This window comes from Euleptes europaea, chromosome 3 (genome assembly GCF_029931775.1).
Source record: "Euleptes europaea isolate rEulEur1 chromosome 3, rEulEur1.hap1, whole genome shotgun sequence".
NCBI classification, from domain to species: Eukaryota; Metazoa; Chordata; class Lepidosauria; order Squamata; family Sphaerodactylidae; genus Euleptes; species Euleptes europaea.
Genome location: NC_079314.1, coordinates 70,503,344 through 70,517,617, shown reverse-complemented (window position 1 = coordinate 70,517,617; position 14,274 = coordinate 70,503,344). Strand labels below are relative to the sequence as shown.

General features: G+C 39.9%; 1 protein-coding gene across 2 annotated transcripts in view; it reads right to left on the bottom strand.

Moving 5' to 3' along the window:
- The window catches only part of MSRB3 (methionine sulfoxide reductase B3), an 85,102-nt gene that overhangs the window by 23,174 nt on the left and 47,654 nt on the right, over positions 1-14,274 (bottom strand). For both annotated transcript variants that reach the window (XM_056847208.1, XM_056847209.1), the window contains exon 5: positions 12,917-12,945. In XM_056847208.1, the coding sequence (XP_056703186.1) occupies positions 12,917-12,945 (29 nt within the window). The remainder of the gene's footprint in view (positions 1-12,916; positions 12,946-14,274) is intronic.

Here is a 14,274-nt window from a genome sequence, read left to right as displayed (position 1 = left end):
AACACCTAAGAAGATTGCAAAGATATATAAAGTGACATCCCCTAAGTGTTGGAAATGTAATAAGGAAATTGGTTCCTTCTATCATATGTGGTGGACTTGTGATAAAGCTAAAGATTTTTGGGATATGATATACAACGAATTGAGATTAATAGTACAAAAAAATATACCCAAAACACCAGAAATGATGCTATTAAGTATGATACCTGACGATTTGCTAATACAAAGAACTTTTTTGATCTATGCTACAACAGCTGCGATACTGCTTTATGCAGCAAAATGGAAAGGGGCAGAAATTCCTGAGAAAAAAGACTGGATTGGGAAAATGTTTGAATTGGTGGAAATGGCAAAACTTACAGCCATTTTAAATGAAAAAGACAATGTTCGATTTTTAGGGGAATGGGAGGATTGGATGAAATATTGTGAATATGAATTAAAACTGGGGAAAATGGAAGAATACTTATTAATCTGATCTAGAGGACACAATTAATATTAAGAGTGATAATCATTTATATTAATAGAAGATGTTTTATGAAAGTTAAATGAATTTATGATAGTTAAGATCAGACCAATTACGATGGGATGAATACTTTATTAAGAGGCGGAGAGAGGTGATGGGGAAGTCATAAATTTTCCTTTAATTTGTTTTTTTGCTATGAATTCAAGAAACCATAACAACATAGAGTTAGAATTTTGAATTTCATATTGCTTTTACTGTTGTTTATTATCATGGAAAATTTGTATTATAAAAACCAATAAAATTATTATAAAAAAAAACAAACATAATCTGAATTTTACACTGTTCAAAAAAGATTTTTAGAAAGGGAAGAGTAAGGAGGATAAAGACATTCTTCATTGATTGGTGAATGGTTCAATATATGTGTATTTTATCTTCTTCATTTACTGCAAGGAAATGACAAAAAACCCGCAGGGCAAGTCTGCATTTCACATACTAACCATAATGATTGTGGTGCATTCATGGAATCAGACCAAAATACATGCATTTTTGGTACTCAGAAATTTCCTGGGAACCCATCAAGATGTCACTGAAAGGAAGTATTTGGAAAAAGATTAAGAGCAAATCTGAATAAAATTACGATGGGAGAGACACCAAAAGGGATCAACTTTATTGAGAAGCAGGAGTCAATCGATGACCTGTGTCCCCAGGAAACCTCAGGAAGGAACAAGAAAACCTCAGGAACAGTGTCATTTTAGAAAGTAACTGCTTCAGCGAATGATCCCAGCTAAAACTACAAAGACATGACATTCCAGTTAGACACAGGAAATTCTTCAGGGAATAACGGAGTTGTATGACTCAGAAGATGAAAATCTCCATGAATACTGAACTAATCTAATGAGCTATTGCCAGGAAAGGAGGTTGATGCATTTAGTGTAGGGGAGAAAGAATTTAAAGCACAACAGGAAATCAGACCAACTTGAACAAATTTTAGGTTGCCCTTACTTGTTTTAGAGGAAATACGTATTCCACCTGAAGCTGCTGTTTTAGTAGTCTCTCTGTGTATAAAGAGAGAGATGCAGAACTACTTTGTGTGTTTCCACCACAAACAAAAAGTGTGCTTCAAAACATTTATGCTATGTAGCTATGCCAGCTCGGCTATGTAGCAAAACACCAACTCTAGATACAAAAGTAAATGTATGGAAAACTGCCAGCTTGGTTGGAATCCTATTCACCATATCAAAACCAGACCCACACTGCCAGTTGGAAACCTGTCCTTTGATAGGGATGCACAGTTGTTTTTGCTGCACAACTAAAACTTGGCATAACTACACTGCATGAACATCTTGCTGAATACTTCTGCTTAGCTACGCAAACACAGTCGTTCAGCGAGTGACAGGCAAGTGGGCTGGTTACCCAGAGTCAACTGTGATACTTGTTACAGATAACAGACCTCAGTAATAAAATCATAACCATTTGGAAGACTGCTCTGAGATAACATATTCCCAGAGCAATAAAAAATTCAATTCTGATTGAGCCAACAACTGACAGCACAATAATACCTTCTGGGAAACTGAACACATCATCAAAGCAATTCTTTAATGAGGGCATTTGACTCTAATGACTGTCAGTATGTGTTTATTAATTCACATGCCATGCTTAGCAATTTTAAACAGAAAAGTGCATATTTTGGAACAATTTTTAACATGGCAGTTTTAAATATTAAATCATGCTACAGCAAAATGAAGAGGTACATAAACAGAATAAGTGATATTAAAAACAAGGAAAGCACCTAAGTCATTTTAGAAAGAAAAATAATTATCATTCATAAATAATAAAAATAATACTTAGGGAAAGAAATAACTAACTTCTGTTAACTTATCTGCTTGATCCTATTACATTTACTCTGAAATAAGTCACACTGAGTTCAATGGATTTGCTTATACATAAGACTTGGCTGTCACTAAGGTGGTAAATCTGTGTCTGGCATGTATCACTTCAGAACAAAAACAGAACATTCCTGCTGGATCAGACCTGTGGTCCATCTAGTCCAGCATACTGTTTCACACAGCGGCCAACCAGTTCCTCTGGAGGTCCAACAATAGGGCATAGAGGCTGGGGCCTTCCTCTGATGTTGCCTCCTGGCACTGGGATTTAGAGGTTGGCTGCCTCTGAACATGGATGTTCCCTTTAGTCACCATGGCTAGAAGCCACATAGACCTATCATCCATGAATCTGTCTAATTTCCTTTTAAAGCTGTACATGCCTGAGCCATGACTATATCCTCTGGAAGCGAAGTCCACATTTTAATCACTCGCTGTGTAAAGAAGTATTTCCTTTTGTCCATCCTGAATCTACTGCCTATCAGCTTCACTGGATGTCTTTGAGTTCTAGTATTTTGGAAGAGGGAGAAAAAGTTCTCTTTGTCAGCTCTCCACCCTATGCATAATTTTACAAACCTTCATCATGTCCCCCCTTAGTTGTCTCTTTTCCAAACAGAAAAGTCCCAGACTCTTCAGCCTTTCCTCTTATAGAAGGTGCTCCAACCCCCTGATCATCTTAGTTGCCCTCTTCTGCAGTGACCAGAACTGCACACAGTATTCCAAATGAGGCCATACTATAGATCTATACAGGGGCATTAAAATATTGGCTGCTTTATTTTGCAATCCCTAATTATCCCTAATATAGTTTTCAGTTTTCATCACTGCAGCACACTGGGTTGACACTTTCATTGAGCTATCTACTATGACCCCAAGATCTTTCCCCCTCTCTGTATCAGCAAGTTCAGACTCCATTAGCCAATACTTGAAGCTGGGATCTTTTGTTCCAATATATATCACGTTACACTTACCAACACTGAACTTCATCTGCTACATTGCTGCCCACTCTCCCAATTTGTAGAGATCCTTCTGGAGCTCTTCACAGTCATCCTTGGTTTTCAGCATCCTGAATAGTTTTGTGTCATCTGCAAACTTGGCCACTACACTACTCACCCCTAGTTCCAGATAATTTATGAACAAATTAAATAGTACTGGCCCCAATACCGATCCTTGTGGGACCCCACTGCTTACTTCCATCCATTGTGAGAACTATCCATTTATTCCTACTCTTTGCTTCTTGTCATGTAACTAATTTTTAATCCAAAAAGAACCCATCCTCTTATCCCATGACTCCAAAGTTTACTCAGTAATCTTTAGTGAGGTAACTTGTCAAAAGCCTTCTAAACATCCAAGTATATAACCTCTATTCAGGTCATTGTTGTCTACCTGCTTGTTTTCTTTCTCAGGTGACTCCAAAAGGTTGAGGTAGGCTTTCCCTTTGCAGAAACCATGCTGATTTTCCCTCAGCAAGCTTTGTTCCTCTATGTGCCCAATATCTTTAATTACAGTTTCTACTAATTTGCCTAGGACAGACATTAGGCTAATTGAACTGTAATTTCCTAGTTCCCCTCTGGACCCCTTTTTAAAAATCGGTGTAACATTTGCTACTCTTCAGTCTTCTGGTACAGTAGCTGAATTCAGGTTAGTAGATAAACCATCTCACATTTGAATCCCCTGAGATTTCTTGGATATATGCCATCATGACCTGGAGACTGATTTTTAATTTCCCCAGTAGGTATAGAACTTCATTGAGCTTCTCTGCCATCTCCTTATCTTCCTTTAGCAATCCCTTTATTCCCAGGCCCAACTGCTTCTCTGGCTGGTTTCCTGCTTCGGATATATTTAAAGAAATTTTTATTGTTTGTCTTGATGCTTTTAGCTACCTGCTTCTTAAATTTTCTTTTTGCATGACTAATTATTGACTTAAATTTCTTTTGCCAGAGCCTATGGTCCCTTCTGTTTAATTCATTGGGTCAGACCTTCCACTTTTGATAAGAAGCCTCTACTTTTTATGCCTGCCTTCATTTGTGTTGTTAACCATGCAGGCATTCTTTTAGACTTGGCAGTGCCTTTCCTAACCTGGGGAATGCATTCTAACTGGCCTTCAATTAGTGTGGTTTTAAATAGCTTACAAGCATTATCTGGGGATCTGACTCCCTTGTGTTTCCCTTTCAGCTTCCTTTTAACTATTCTCATTTTTGTAAAGTTCTCTCTTTTGAGATCAAATGTTACAATTTTGGACTTTAGGGGTAACTGTCCATTGACATGAATGCTGAATTTAATATCATAGTGGTCTCTGTTCCCAATTGATGCAACAACCTCTACCTCTCTCACCAGGTCTTGAGACCCGCTCAGAACCAAGTACAAGATCACTTCCTCTTTCATTGGCTGTGACCAACTGTTTCAGTGCACAGTTATTTACGATGTCTGGGAATCTCATTTCTGTAGCATGATTCGAGCACATGTTTACCCAGTAAATGCGAGGGAAGTCTCCCAGTATCACAACATTATCTGCTTTAGTTACCTCCCTTATTTTTTCTCCATCTCAAGAACAGCCTCAAGAGTTTGATCAGGTTAAAAATAGTACACCCCCAGTTTTAAGTAACCCTTAGGGCCCAGTATTTCCACCCATATTGCTTCTGTTGGGGAGTTCATTCTCCAGTCCTAATGTTTTCCAATTTATTTCATTCTACGTCCTCTTTGATGTACAATGCAACACCTCCTCCAACCCATCCCTCCCTTGTCCTGCCTACAGAGCTTATACCCAGGGATGACTGTATCCCATATATTTTCTCCATTCCACCATGTTTCTGGGATATCCACCACATCTAAATTGTTATTTAGCACCAAGTATTCCAGCTCCCCCATCTCGGCTCTAAGCCTTCTAGCATTGGCATATAGACACATATAACATGTTTCCTTCTCCAGCAACCCTTGCCTCCCTTGGCCCCTTTGCCACCATACATGGCCCTCCTTCACCATCTTACCCTCACTCCCAAGTTCTATTCTACTCCTATCGATATTACCCTGCGTGTCTACACAATTGTCCCTTTGGACTGACTTGACCTGAACCAGAGGCTCCCCAGCTCCTGTCAGCTCCCTCCCTGGGATTAGTTTAAAAGCTACTCTGCCACCTTTCTGATATTAATTGCCAGCAGCCTGGTTCCCTTTTGGTTCAAGTGAAGCCCATCTTTTTTGTACAGGTTCAGCTTGTCCCAGAAAGTTCCCCAGTGCCTAACAAATCTAAACTCTTCCTCCTGGCACCACTTTATCATCCACACATTGAGACCCCTCATCTGTGCCTGTTTAGCTGTCCCCATGCGCTGAACTGGTAGCAATTGTGAGAATGGTTCTGGCCTTTAATTTTCTGCCTCGTAACCTATTTTTTTTCCTCCAAGACCAGACAATTACATTTCCCAATTTCATTAGTGCCAGTGTTTACCAGAACTGCTGGCTCTTCCCCAGCACTATCTATCAACCTAGCTAGATAGCACATGATGTCTACAACCTTCGTACCAAGCAGGCAAGTTACCATGCAGTCAAAATGCTTGTCACACGCCTGTCTGCAGGGGGGGAAAGCACACATGACTGGATATTACTTTATTAAAAAAAAAATCTGCACATAGAAAACTAGTGTCAGGGCAAAGGCTAGGCTAGAACATCTTCTAGGCTAGAACGTCTTCCTGTAATTATCTATATTGTCTGGGGCAGGGGTGAACACAACACCAGCCCTCCCAGCCTCTCCACATTGGCAAACCCAGCATCCACCATGCCAAGTGGGATCACAGACACACCTTGTAAAGACCCTCACACCAGCCAGCTGATCAATGGTGGCTGGTCCTTTAAGAGTCAGGCAGCTACTGACAGCTGGCCCTTTGACAGCTTTGTATGACTATCAGTTGTTGGGAAGCTCCACCCTGGGGACAGGGAAAGAGAGTGATGGGGCAGAAATTGCTCAGAAGGCCCTATTGGTCCTTTGGCCATGTCCCATAGGGCTTTTGGGTAGAGGGAGGCCACAGGGCATGTCCTGGGCTTAATGGAGGAGGCAAAGGAGGGCAGAGCAGTTCTAGCTCTGAACTCAGAAGGAAGTAGAATGAAAGAAGGTGGAATAGGGTGGTGCTCAACATGTACAGGTGAATGATGGCCGAGGCCTGTGGTCCTACATATATGGAGGAGTTTTCTTTCGTTAGGAGGAGCATTCAACAATGTGAACCCCATCTACAGTCTGAAGTGATACAGCCCAGATTCATTAAAGGAGCCTAAAAATATGTTTCCTACATCTATAAGAACTAGGCCACAGTGTGCATAGGACATAAAATGTATCACATTACATCAGAATCCTGAGACCATATACTTGGAAACAGGTTTCACTGAAATCTAGACATGTTGCTTGCTTGTGAACAAATATTTTTAGGAGAGAGGTGTTAATCTGTAACTTGACTTCCTCTCTGACTGTCGATACTGTTGCATTTTGGTCCAGTTCTGGACTCCTCTTAAAACAGTAATGTTTAGATTATACAGACATAAGAATGTGTGATGTATATTAACTGCCAGAAATGTTGTGAAGAACAGCAGCTGGGAGAAGGCTGTTTAATTCCCTCCAGTTATCCTCAAGATTTCTCTCATCAACAACTATCTTCACTTCCACCATTCATTAAAGGAGACTTTCCAACATAAAGGGAGTAACACTTTGCAGACATGACAACAGCAAGCCTGTGTGTAGAATCATGTCTCAGGCCAAATCTCTATAAAATAATAGGTGTCGCATGGGTGGGAAGGTGAAAAAAGAACTCAGCTGTGTGGACTGTCGCGTGAAGTTTTCTACATAGGAAGTCAACATGAGTTTTGCTGTAGGACATTTTTCTCATCATTTACTTGACAGTAATTGCTATTTACCATGTTATTTACACGTTGCCCAATTTGCACAACAAAGCAACTACATGTATTGGGTGCATTGCGGGGAGTGCACACTCCCTATAAACACAGTTGGTGGACAGCCAGTTCGTATGAACATAATATCTGCACAGGTTTATAAATGAAGACATTTGCTTTGATGTCTGAATGTAGAAAGTCTGTGAACTGAACTCAGTTAACCTCTGTGTCTGCCCTTCACACACACTCAATACACAACCACCACCTTAGTGGAGGGTAGAGTTCCAGCTATCTCTGCAATCACACATACTGCAAAGTGTATATAAGATCCTGCCAAAGAACACATCTCAGACATTAAGGTGTGAGGCATGGGGCATCATCACACTGTTCTCATCTCTACAGAGATTAGAGAACACATTGAAATTTTGGTCATGAGAACTCTGTTTAAAGGTTACTGTGCACAAACAACATACTGCTGTTACCTGCAAATACACAAGGATGAGCAAATCACAACAGGCAGCTCATAGGGACTAACATTAGGGCCTGCCTGGTACTTCCAAAGGTTCAGGTTTCACTAGGGAAATAATTCCTCAGAAGTCATAGCATAAGTTAAAATCCCCTGTGGAAGTGCCGACTTCTGCCATATACATTATTTAAAATGTCACCTTTTAAAAATAGGTATGTGGCATGTTCACGCTCAGAATATACTGTGTTTCACCTCATCTGTGTTTTTTTTAACTTTTACAATCATCACTTGTACCCAGGTAAGAAAAATAGGTTTAATGAAGTGTAAAATAATTTTCTGCACTGCAAGACACAGCCATACATTATTTTTAGTTTATTATTCCAGAAGTAAAGTCTACATATAACCTACAGACGTTGTACTTAGTACATTTGTAGCATTGTTCTGAAATTATCATAAAATAGAGTCATTTCCCCCTGTACTAGAAGGTGTTTACTCCTTCTGCTGCAGAACTAAAGCAATCATAAGCCATACTGTGCTAAAATTAGGTAAGATGTCTTGAAAACAATACTAGATACCTCTAACCAACTTGAACGCCATTGCATTTTGGTCCAGTTCTTGGTCAACAGGCTCATCATTACCACTTATTTTTTAAGCCTTCTTTGTTCCTTCTCAGGGTTTGATTCTGCTCTTCACTTGTGTCCACTCTGAGAAAGGATTTCTTAACCACAAACTTCTGCATCCACTTAAAACAGCACTTCTTTCCCTGTCCCTCCCTTGAAAACACAGAGTCTGCCAAAAGCTTTGCACATGCTCCTGTTGTAATTGTCTATAGCTCCAGGTGTCCTCAGTATAATTCTTCCTATAAAAGTCCTGAAGAGATAATATAAAGTCCATATATCTCTGCAGGGAACAAAAGGAGCCATCGAGGCAAGCTGTTTCATAGAGAGAAGCCACTGTATACCATCAAGGAAAAGATGTCATAGAAAGCACTCAGAACACCTTGTGACCTTGCAGGTATCAAACAAGGCCTCTAAGAGTCAACATTTCTCCACCTTGTGCAATACATCATCTCTGTGCTCTAAAAATACATGAAAGGGCTAGGGACCTCAAAAATCCAGACCATATATTATTTCAACAGATCTTCATCTGCATCCCAGAATAAAAGTAGCAGTAACCAAAAAGGCATTGGCTATTAACTATCTCCTCCATTCATGTTCTTGATTTTTCAGATTTGGGAACAATACCATACACCAACATTAACGGACCTTAATGTCTGTGGGCACCCAGAGAAGTGCAGAACATTCAGAGGGATGGTACTTAATATGGAAAAATTACCAGACTTCTGAAAATTGATTAGTTTTTTTTAAATTGATTAATTTGCAAGTCATCTAATGAGCCATGCACAGTCGTATAGGACTACCCTACTCCACAGTCTCTTCTGTCTCTATCTCCTCTATATATTTTAACCTCGTAATCTTGCAATAGTCTGTGGTAAGAAATTCCACCAGCCTTCTTGAAATACACAGAAGTCTAGCAGCATCCTAAGACTAACAAAAAATTCGGCATGCGCTTTCATGAGTGAGAGCTCACTTCCTCAGATGCATAGAAGCGCATCTATGTATTTTTACCAAGCCTGTAGGTGTACACTATTAAGCTAGCAAGATATATATTAACTTCACAAGGAGCTAGATCTAAAAAGCCACCATTTCCATGGCTGTTGAGGCTCCTCTCTCTCTTCACCTCATAACCATATAGCTACAAAGAAGACCAGGGTTGCTACTCAGAGTAAGGCAATGGCAAAGCACCTCTGCTTGTCTCTTGCCTCAAAAACCCCATGAGGGGTTGTCTTAAGTAATACCTGGCACAGCAACACTGTTGCTAGAGGGGGCGTTCCCAGGCTGGAGGGGCTTTGGAAGCTGACTACCGTCTGCTCCGCCCCAGGGGACCCCCTCCCACGCCAGCACCGCATATCTCTTCTGCGGCATTAGAGGGGTGGTGCCCAGGTGCCAACAGAACTGCCCCCACCACCAGCATAAGTGCCTCTTATTCCGTGATAAGAGGCCACATACACTGGCGGCGGGGTCACACCACTCCAGAGAGCTTTCAGCCCCACACCTCAGGAATACACTGTCTGAAGAGAAGCTGCCAGTCCCAACAGACAATACTGACTTTGATAGACCAATGGTCTGAGTCAGTATAAGCTTCATGCATTCATAGTTTACCCACTCCAACACAGACAGAGAAAATAAAACCATAATAGCCTATACTGAGCCAGGCTATGTGGTCAGAAGGGATTTGATACAAGAGATTCTTTTTAGTTATACTGTTATGAAAATTGTAATAAACAGTAAAATCTTAGTAATATAATATTACAAAATGCATGGATACACCTATATGAAATGCAGACCTTTTAACAAGAGTCCATTTGTACAATTCCTGTTAGGCAACAAACATTCTTTGTTCACCTACAGTAATTCACCATTCTCCCCGCAAGAGCCTGGATTTCCATGGAAGAATTTCTTTTTCTAGAACCAGCTGTTTGTGTAACACCAATTAATCCAATTTCTTACAATAGCCTTTTAGTCAAAAGTGCTATTCTATTACTTGAGCACTTTATTTTGCGGTAATCAAGTTGCAAATATAAAAAGTATAACTGTTTTTTCACATAGGAGTACCTGCAGTAAGGGAATTTCTTTCAGCCAAAGAACTAGCCATTACCAGACTAAAATAAGTAAACTTCCCATCATTAGGGTGAAGAATGTACATTCTGTACAGATGTTATAGCCATCTGCATGATGAATATTGAGCATTAATTTACATTTTAGTTTCACTTTGAACATAATGTTCAGGTTCAAAGTCATGTTGTTTGGACAATGTCTTTCTCAGTATTTCAGTTCTATATGATGTTTCCAGATTTTATAGTTAAAAATTAATAAATCGGGCTTTTCAAAACTCACTACATGCCAGGCTCTACTTTTATTGCAGGAAATGGATCTATGTTATTCTCTTTCAAAAATGCACTGAAAAGATCAAGATTTCTTCAGAGTTTTTGAACCTTTAAGATCTCTTCAAGGTTTTTGTGCTTTGCAAGTAGATTTCATGTACATTTCCTCTCCACACATGCAGCATTTGTACAAGGAAGGAGACAAAGTTCATTCTTGAATAGGGTGCAGAAATGGAGAAGACAAAGCCATATTCTCTCATGAGTCTTTTTCATGAATTAAATTATCTGCAAGGCTTTGATACCAGACTAAGTAACGTATCCAAAAGTTTAGAGAGCCTTCTATGACACTGACATCATGCGCAGGAAAAGGAAAACAGACCTCCATCAGTAGAATTTCACAGGATCTGGTTGATTCCTTAACCCATATTAAAACCACAAGGTATTCTGTGGCTGCCTTGTTACATTATATGGGCAGCGGGGGAGGGGCTACACAACACATGTTTAGTACTTTAAGTTAGATATAATACAATCACACATGAATTGTGGGTTCTCCTTAATTAGTGTGTATGCCTGCAGTGCCCAATTAGGTTCAGGATGAGGGTGCACATGGAAAAGAAACCTCAGCCTTCCACTGAAGCCATTTTCATAGCTGGGATATGTGCATGTGTGTTATTGGGCCTGTAGGGATACATGTGAGTATCCCCAAATACTGCCCCTGGGGACTGTTTCAGGTTGGAAAAATCACACTCACAACATAGGTTGGGAAGCCTAGACCCAGCACTAACACTGCAGAAGAGTAATATTGGAAGGTTGCTGTACCGGCTGGCAACAATACCTAGTCTTTTGGATGTAACACTTCCAGAGGAGGACAATAACTGAATACAAAATCAAGCATTCGTCTCTATATTCAAAAACATTTCTTGTTAAAATGACTTGGTCTCCTAGGCTGCTGTTTGTGGAACAAGGCGGCCACTGAAGCAATATCTTCATAATGATAGAATGGCCAGCTGTGAGTAATGTTTACGTCTCCCAAAAATCCTGAGGCCTTCTCTTGAATTTATGCATTTTGTACCTACAAACATTTTCTATGCCTACTCTCTGAATCCAACAACATATCTGGGACATTTTAGAAGGAATTTAGACTGCATTGGTGCAAGGTCTGTACTGCATTCTATATGCAAGTTATCAGTTGAAATGAGTGTGTGTGGGCCCCAACAGAATGTGCCTGGAAGAAGCTTGTGCAAAGCTGAACCCCATTACTGGGATACTGTAGTCCTTTTCAGATGTTAGACCCATGTCTACTGGAAGCCTGATAACCGCATGCATCAGGATCATGCACTACCTGCAATGTTCTCAACATGCACTGTCACCCTGTTCAGTATGTACAACCCATAACCTTGAAAAAAATATCCAGTGGTTAGTTTGTGAATATTGAAGCTACACACATGTTGTCCCTGTTCAGACAACATGGCAATCACATGTGTTGGGAGGATCTATGCACAGATGGGAGGCTGCTGGTATGCCTGAGAAGGTTTTATCTAGACAACATCTGCCAAACAACACTAGCTCTAGGGAAGTCACTTCATGTCCCAACATGAAAAGAATGTTTCAGTAATAGAAAAACATAAAGTTAACTTCATTAAACATGAAAGTATAGGTGGTTAAAACAATAAGTTTCTTCCATCCCCATTTAAGAATGCCAGCTTGTTTGCCATAATGTATATTTCCCCTGGCTGGATTTAAATAAACCTTTGAATGTTTCTCCTTTTTGGAGTCTGTGGCATCAATATTTCTTATAAATCTGAAAGAAATTGACATTCAAAGTTAACCATCTGAAGAGAAAAATACCGCCTTGTCTGGCATGCAAGTCTACATGCGCATGTCATGAAAATCTGATGACAAATAACCAGTTTCCTGATGTATTGGCTGCTCCGGCTTCAAGGCCGTGAAACAGCTTTGTCCTCCAGGAAGAAAAATATCCTTTTAAAGTGACCAATATTTCCAAAGTCCACTTCCCTTCTCCTCAGATCATTCAAAACCTAATACAGAACTGACATGGTTTCCTTGTAATCATCATAACATGAAAGAGTAAAATTAAAAAGATTTGAGCCAATGAAAGGAATAAAAGCAATGCCATTAACAATAATAGCACTGTTTAAGGCATTCTGAAACCTGAGATGCCTTTCAAGATTGGCCTGTTCCAGACTGTTTAAAGTTAAGATTGCACTTGAGCTGATAAATTACTCTTTAGAGAGTAACATGAAAACAGTATATTCAACATATTGTAAACCTAAACATACCTGAACCGGAGTCAAACTTTGTCTCTGACCTAAAAACAAAGAAAAGAAAAGAACAGAAAAGAAAAGAAAAGAGAGAATTCTTTATTTTTTACTGCCATAAGAAACCTATGATCTAATTGCAACCAGCATCCATATATGTACCTGGTCTACAAACACATTTTAATCCCCAGTGCATTTTTACATTAACAACTTTATCAATAATCATTTTAGTTTACAATACTGACAAAGGCAGAGGAAAAGCCTAGGAAAAGTTATAAACAGAAACACAACTATACAATTTCAAACAACACTTTTAGTTAAGTATATTTATATTTAAATCAAACAAATCAGCAGCATAGTTTTCCCCCTTTTTATTATACTTTCTTTTTAAGATGCTTCAACACCATCATGGGATGGGTGCTTGAGTGTTCATATTTTTTTTCAGCGATAAATGGCTTTCCCTTAAGAACTGAAGGAGATCCAGCCTCCATGTGAATTCTTACTGAACAAAGGAATAGTACATACAAAACATACAATTATCACATTCATTGTATACTACCATTTTTTTTGTCTGTTTAATAAGTGGTGTTTTAAGTATTTAGCATATCACCCATGAACCCAAGTGGGCTGTACATTTAATAACAGGCAGAAAAGGGAGAAAGGGGAAGGGAAAATTAGCCTTTGTGGGAACATTATGTTTCAGATATAGGTTAATAATGGCTCTAAACTGAGAAGCCTTTGAAGCTCTCAATTCAGCTGTGGGAAAACGTTAAGTTGGGTAATTACTTTCAAGATGCTGCTGAAGTTCTGTCAAGCAGAATTAACCCTACGACTAGGCCTACCCGGACAAATGGCTATAAGACAGCATTGTTTCGACCTAGCTCTCAAACCAATTAGTAGTCATGTTCCAGACAGATTTATAATCACAAATTAACAATGAGAGTGTATGTGTGTGTTCATTATATATCATATTTCACAGCTGCCAACAATAAATAATCTACAGTCTTCATGAGGGATGTTACATTAGTTAGTTGTATTTTCTAGGACAGTGGTTTTCCGCGCATGGATTCCTCCTTGCTGGGTAATGAGTCTCGAAAGAGCCTGTTGGGATTTTTTGGGTGGGAGGAGGGGGGTTTCTGCTTTTTGGAAGGAGATGCTGCTGGCACGCAAGCAAGGGACACCTCGGCTGCAGCCTCGATCTGCTCACACGCTGAGAGGCACGGCAGGCCTTTCCGTGGGGGAGAGGATTCTTTGTTGAGTACAGGCAGGTTCAGAGACCCCTTCCCTGCAACGCTGTCCCGTGCCTTCTCTCTCTCCCTTCTGACACATCCTGGCCCAGCCCCCCCCTACACACACACACCTCCCATTCCTGCCAATTA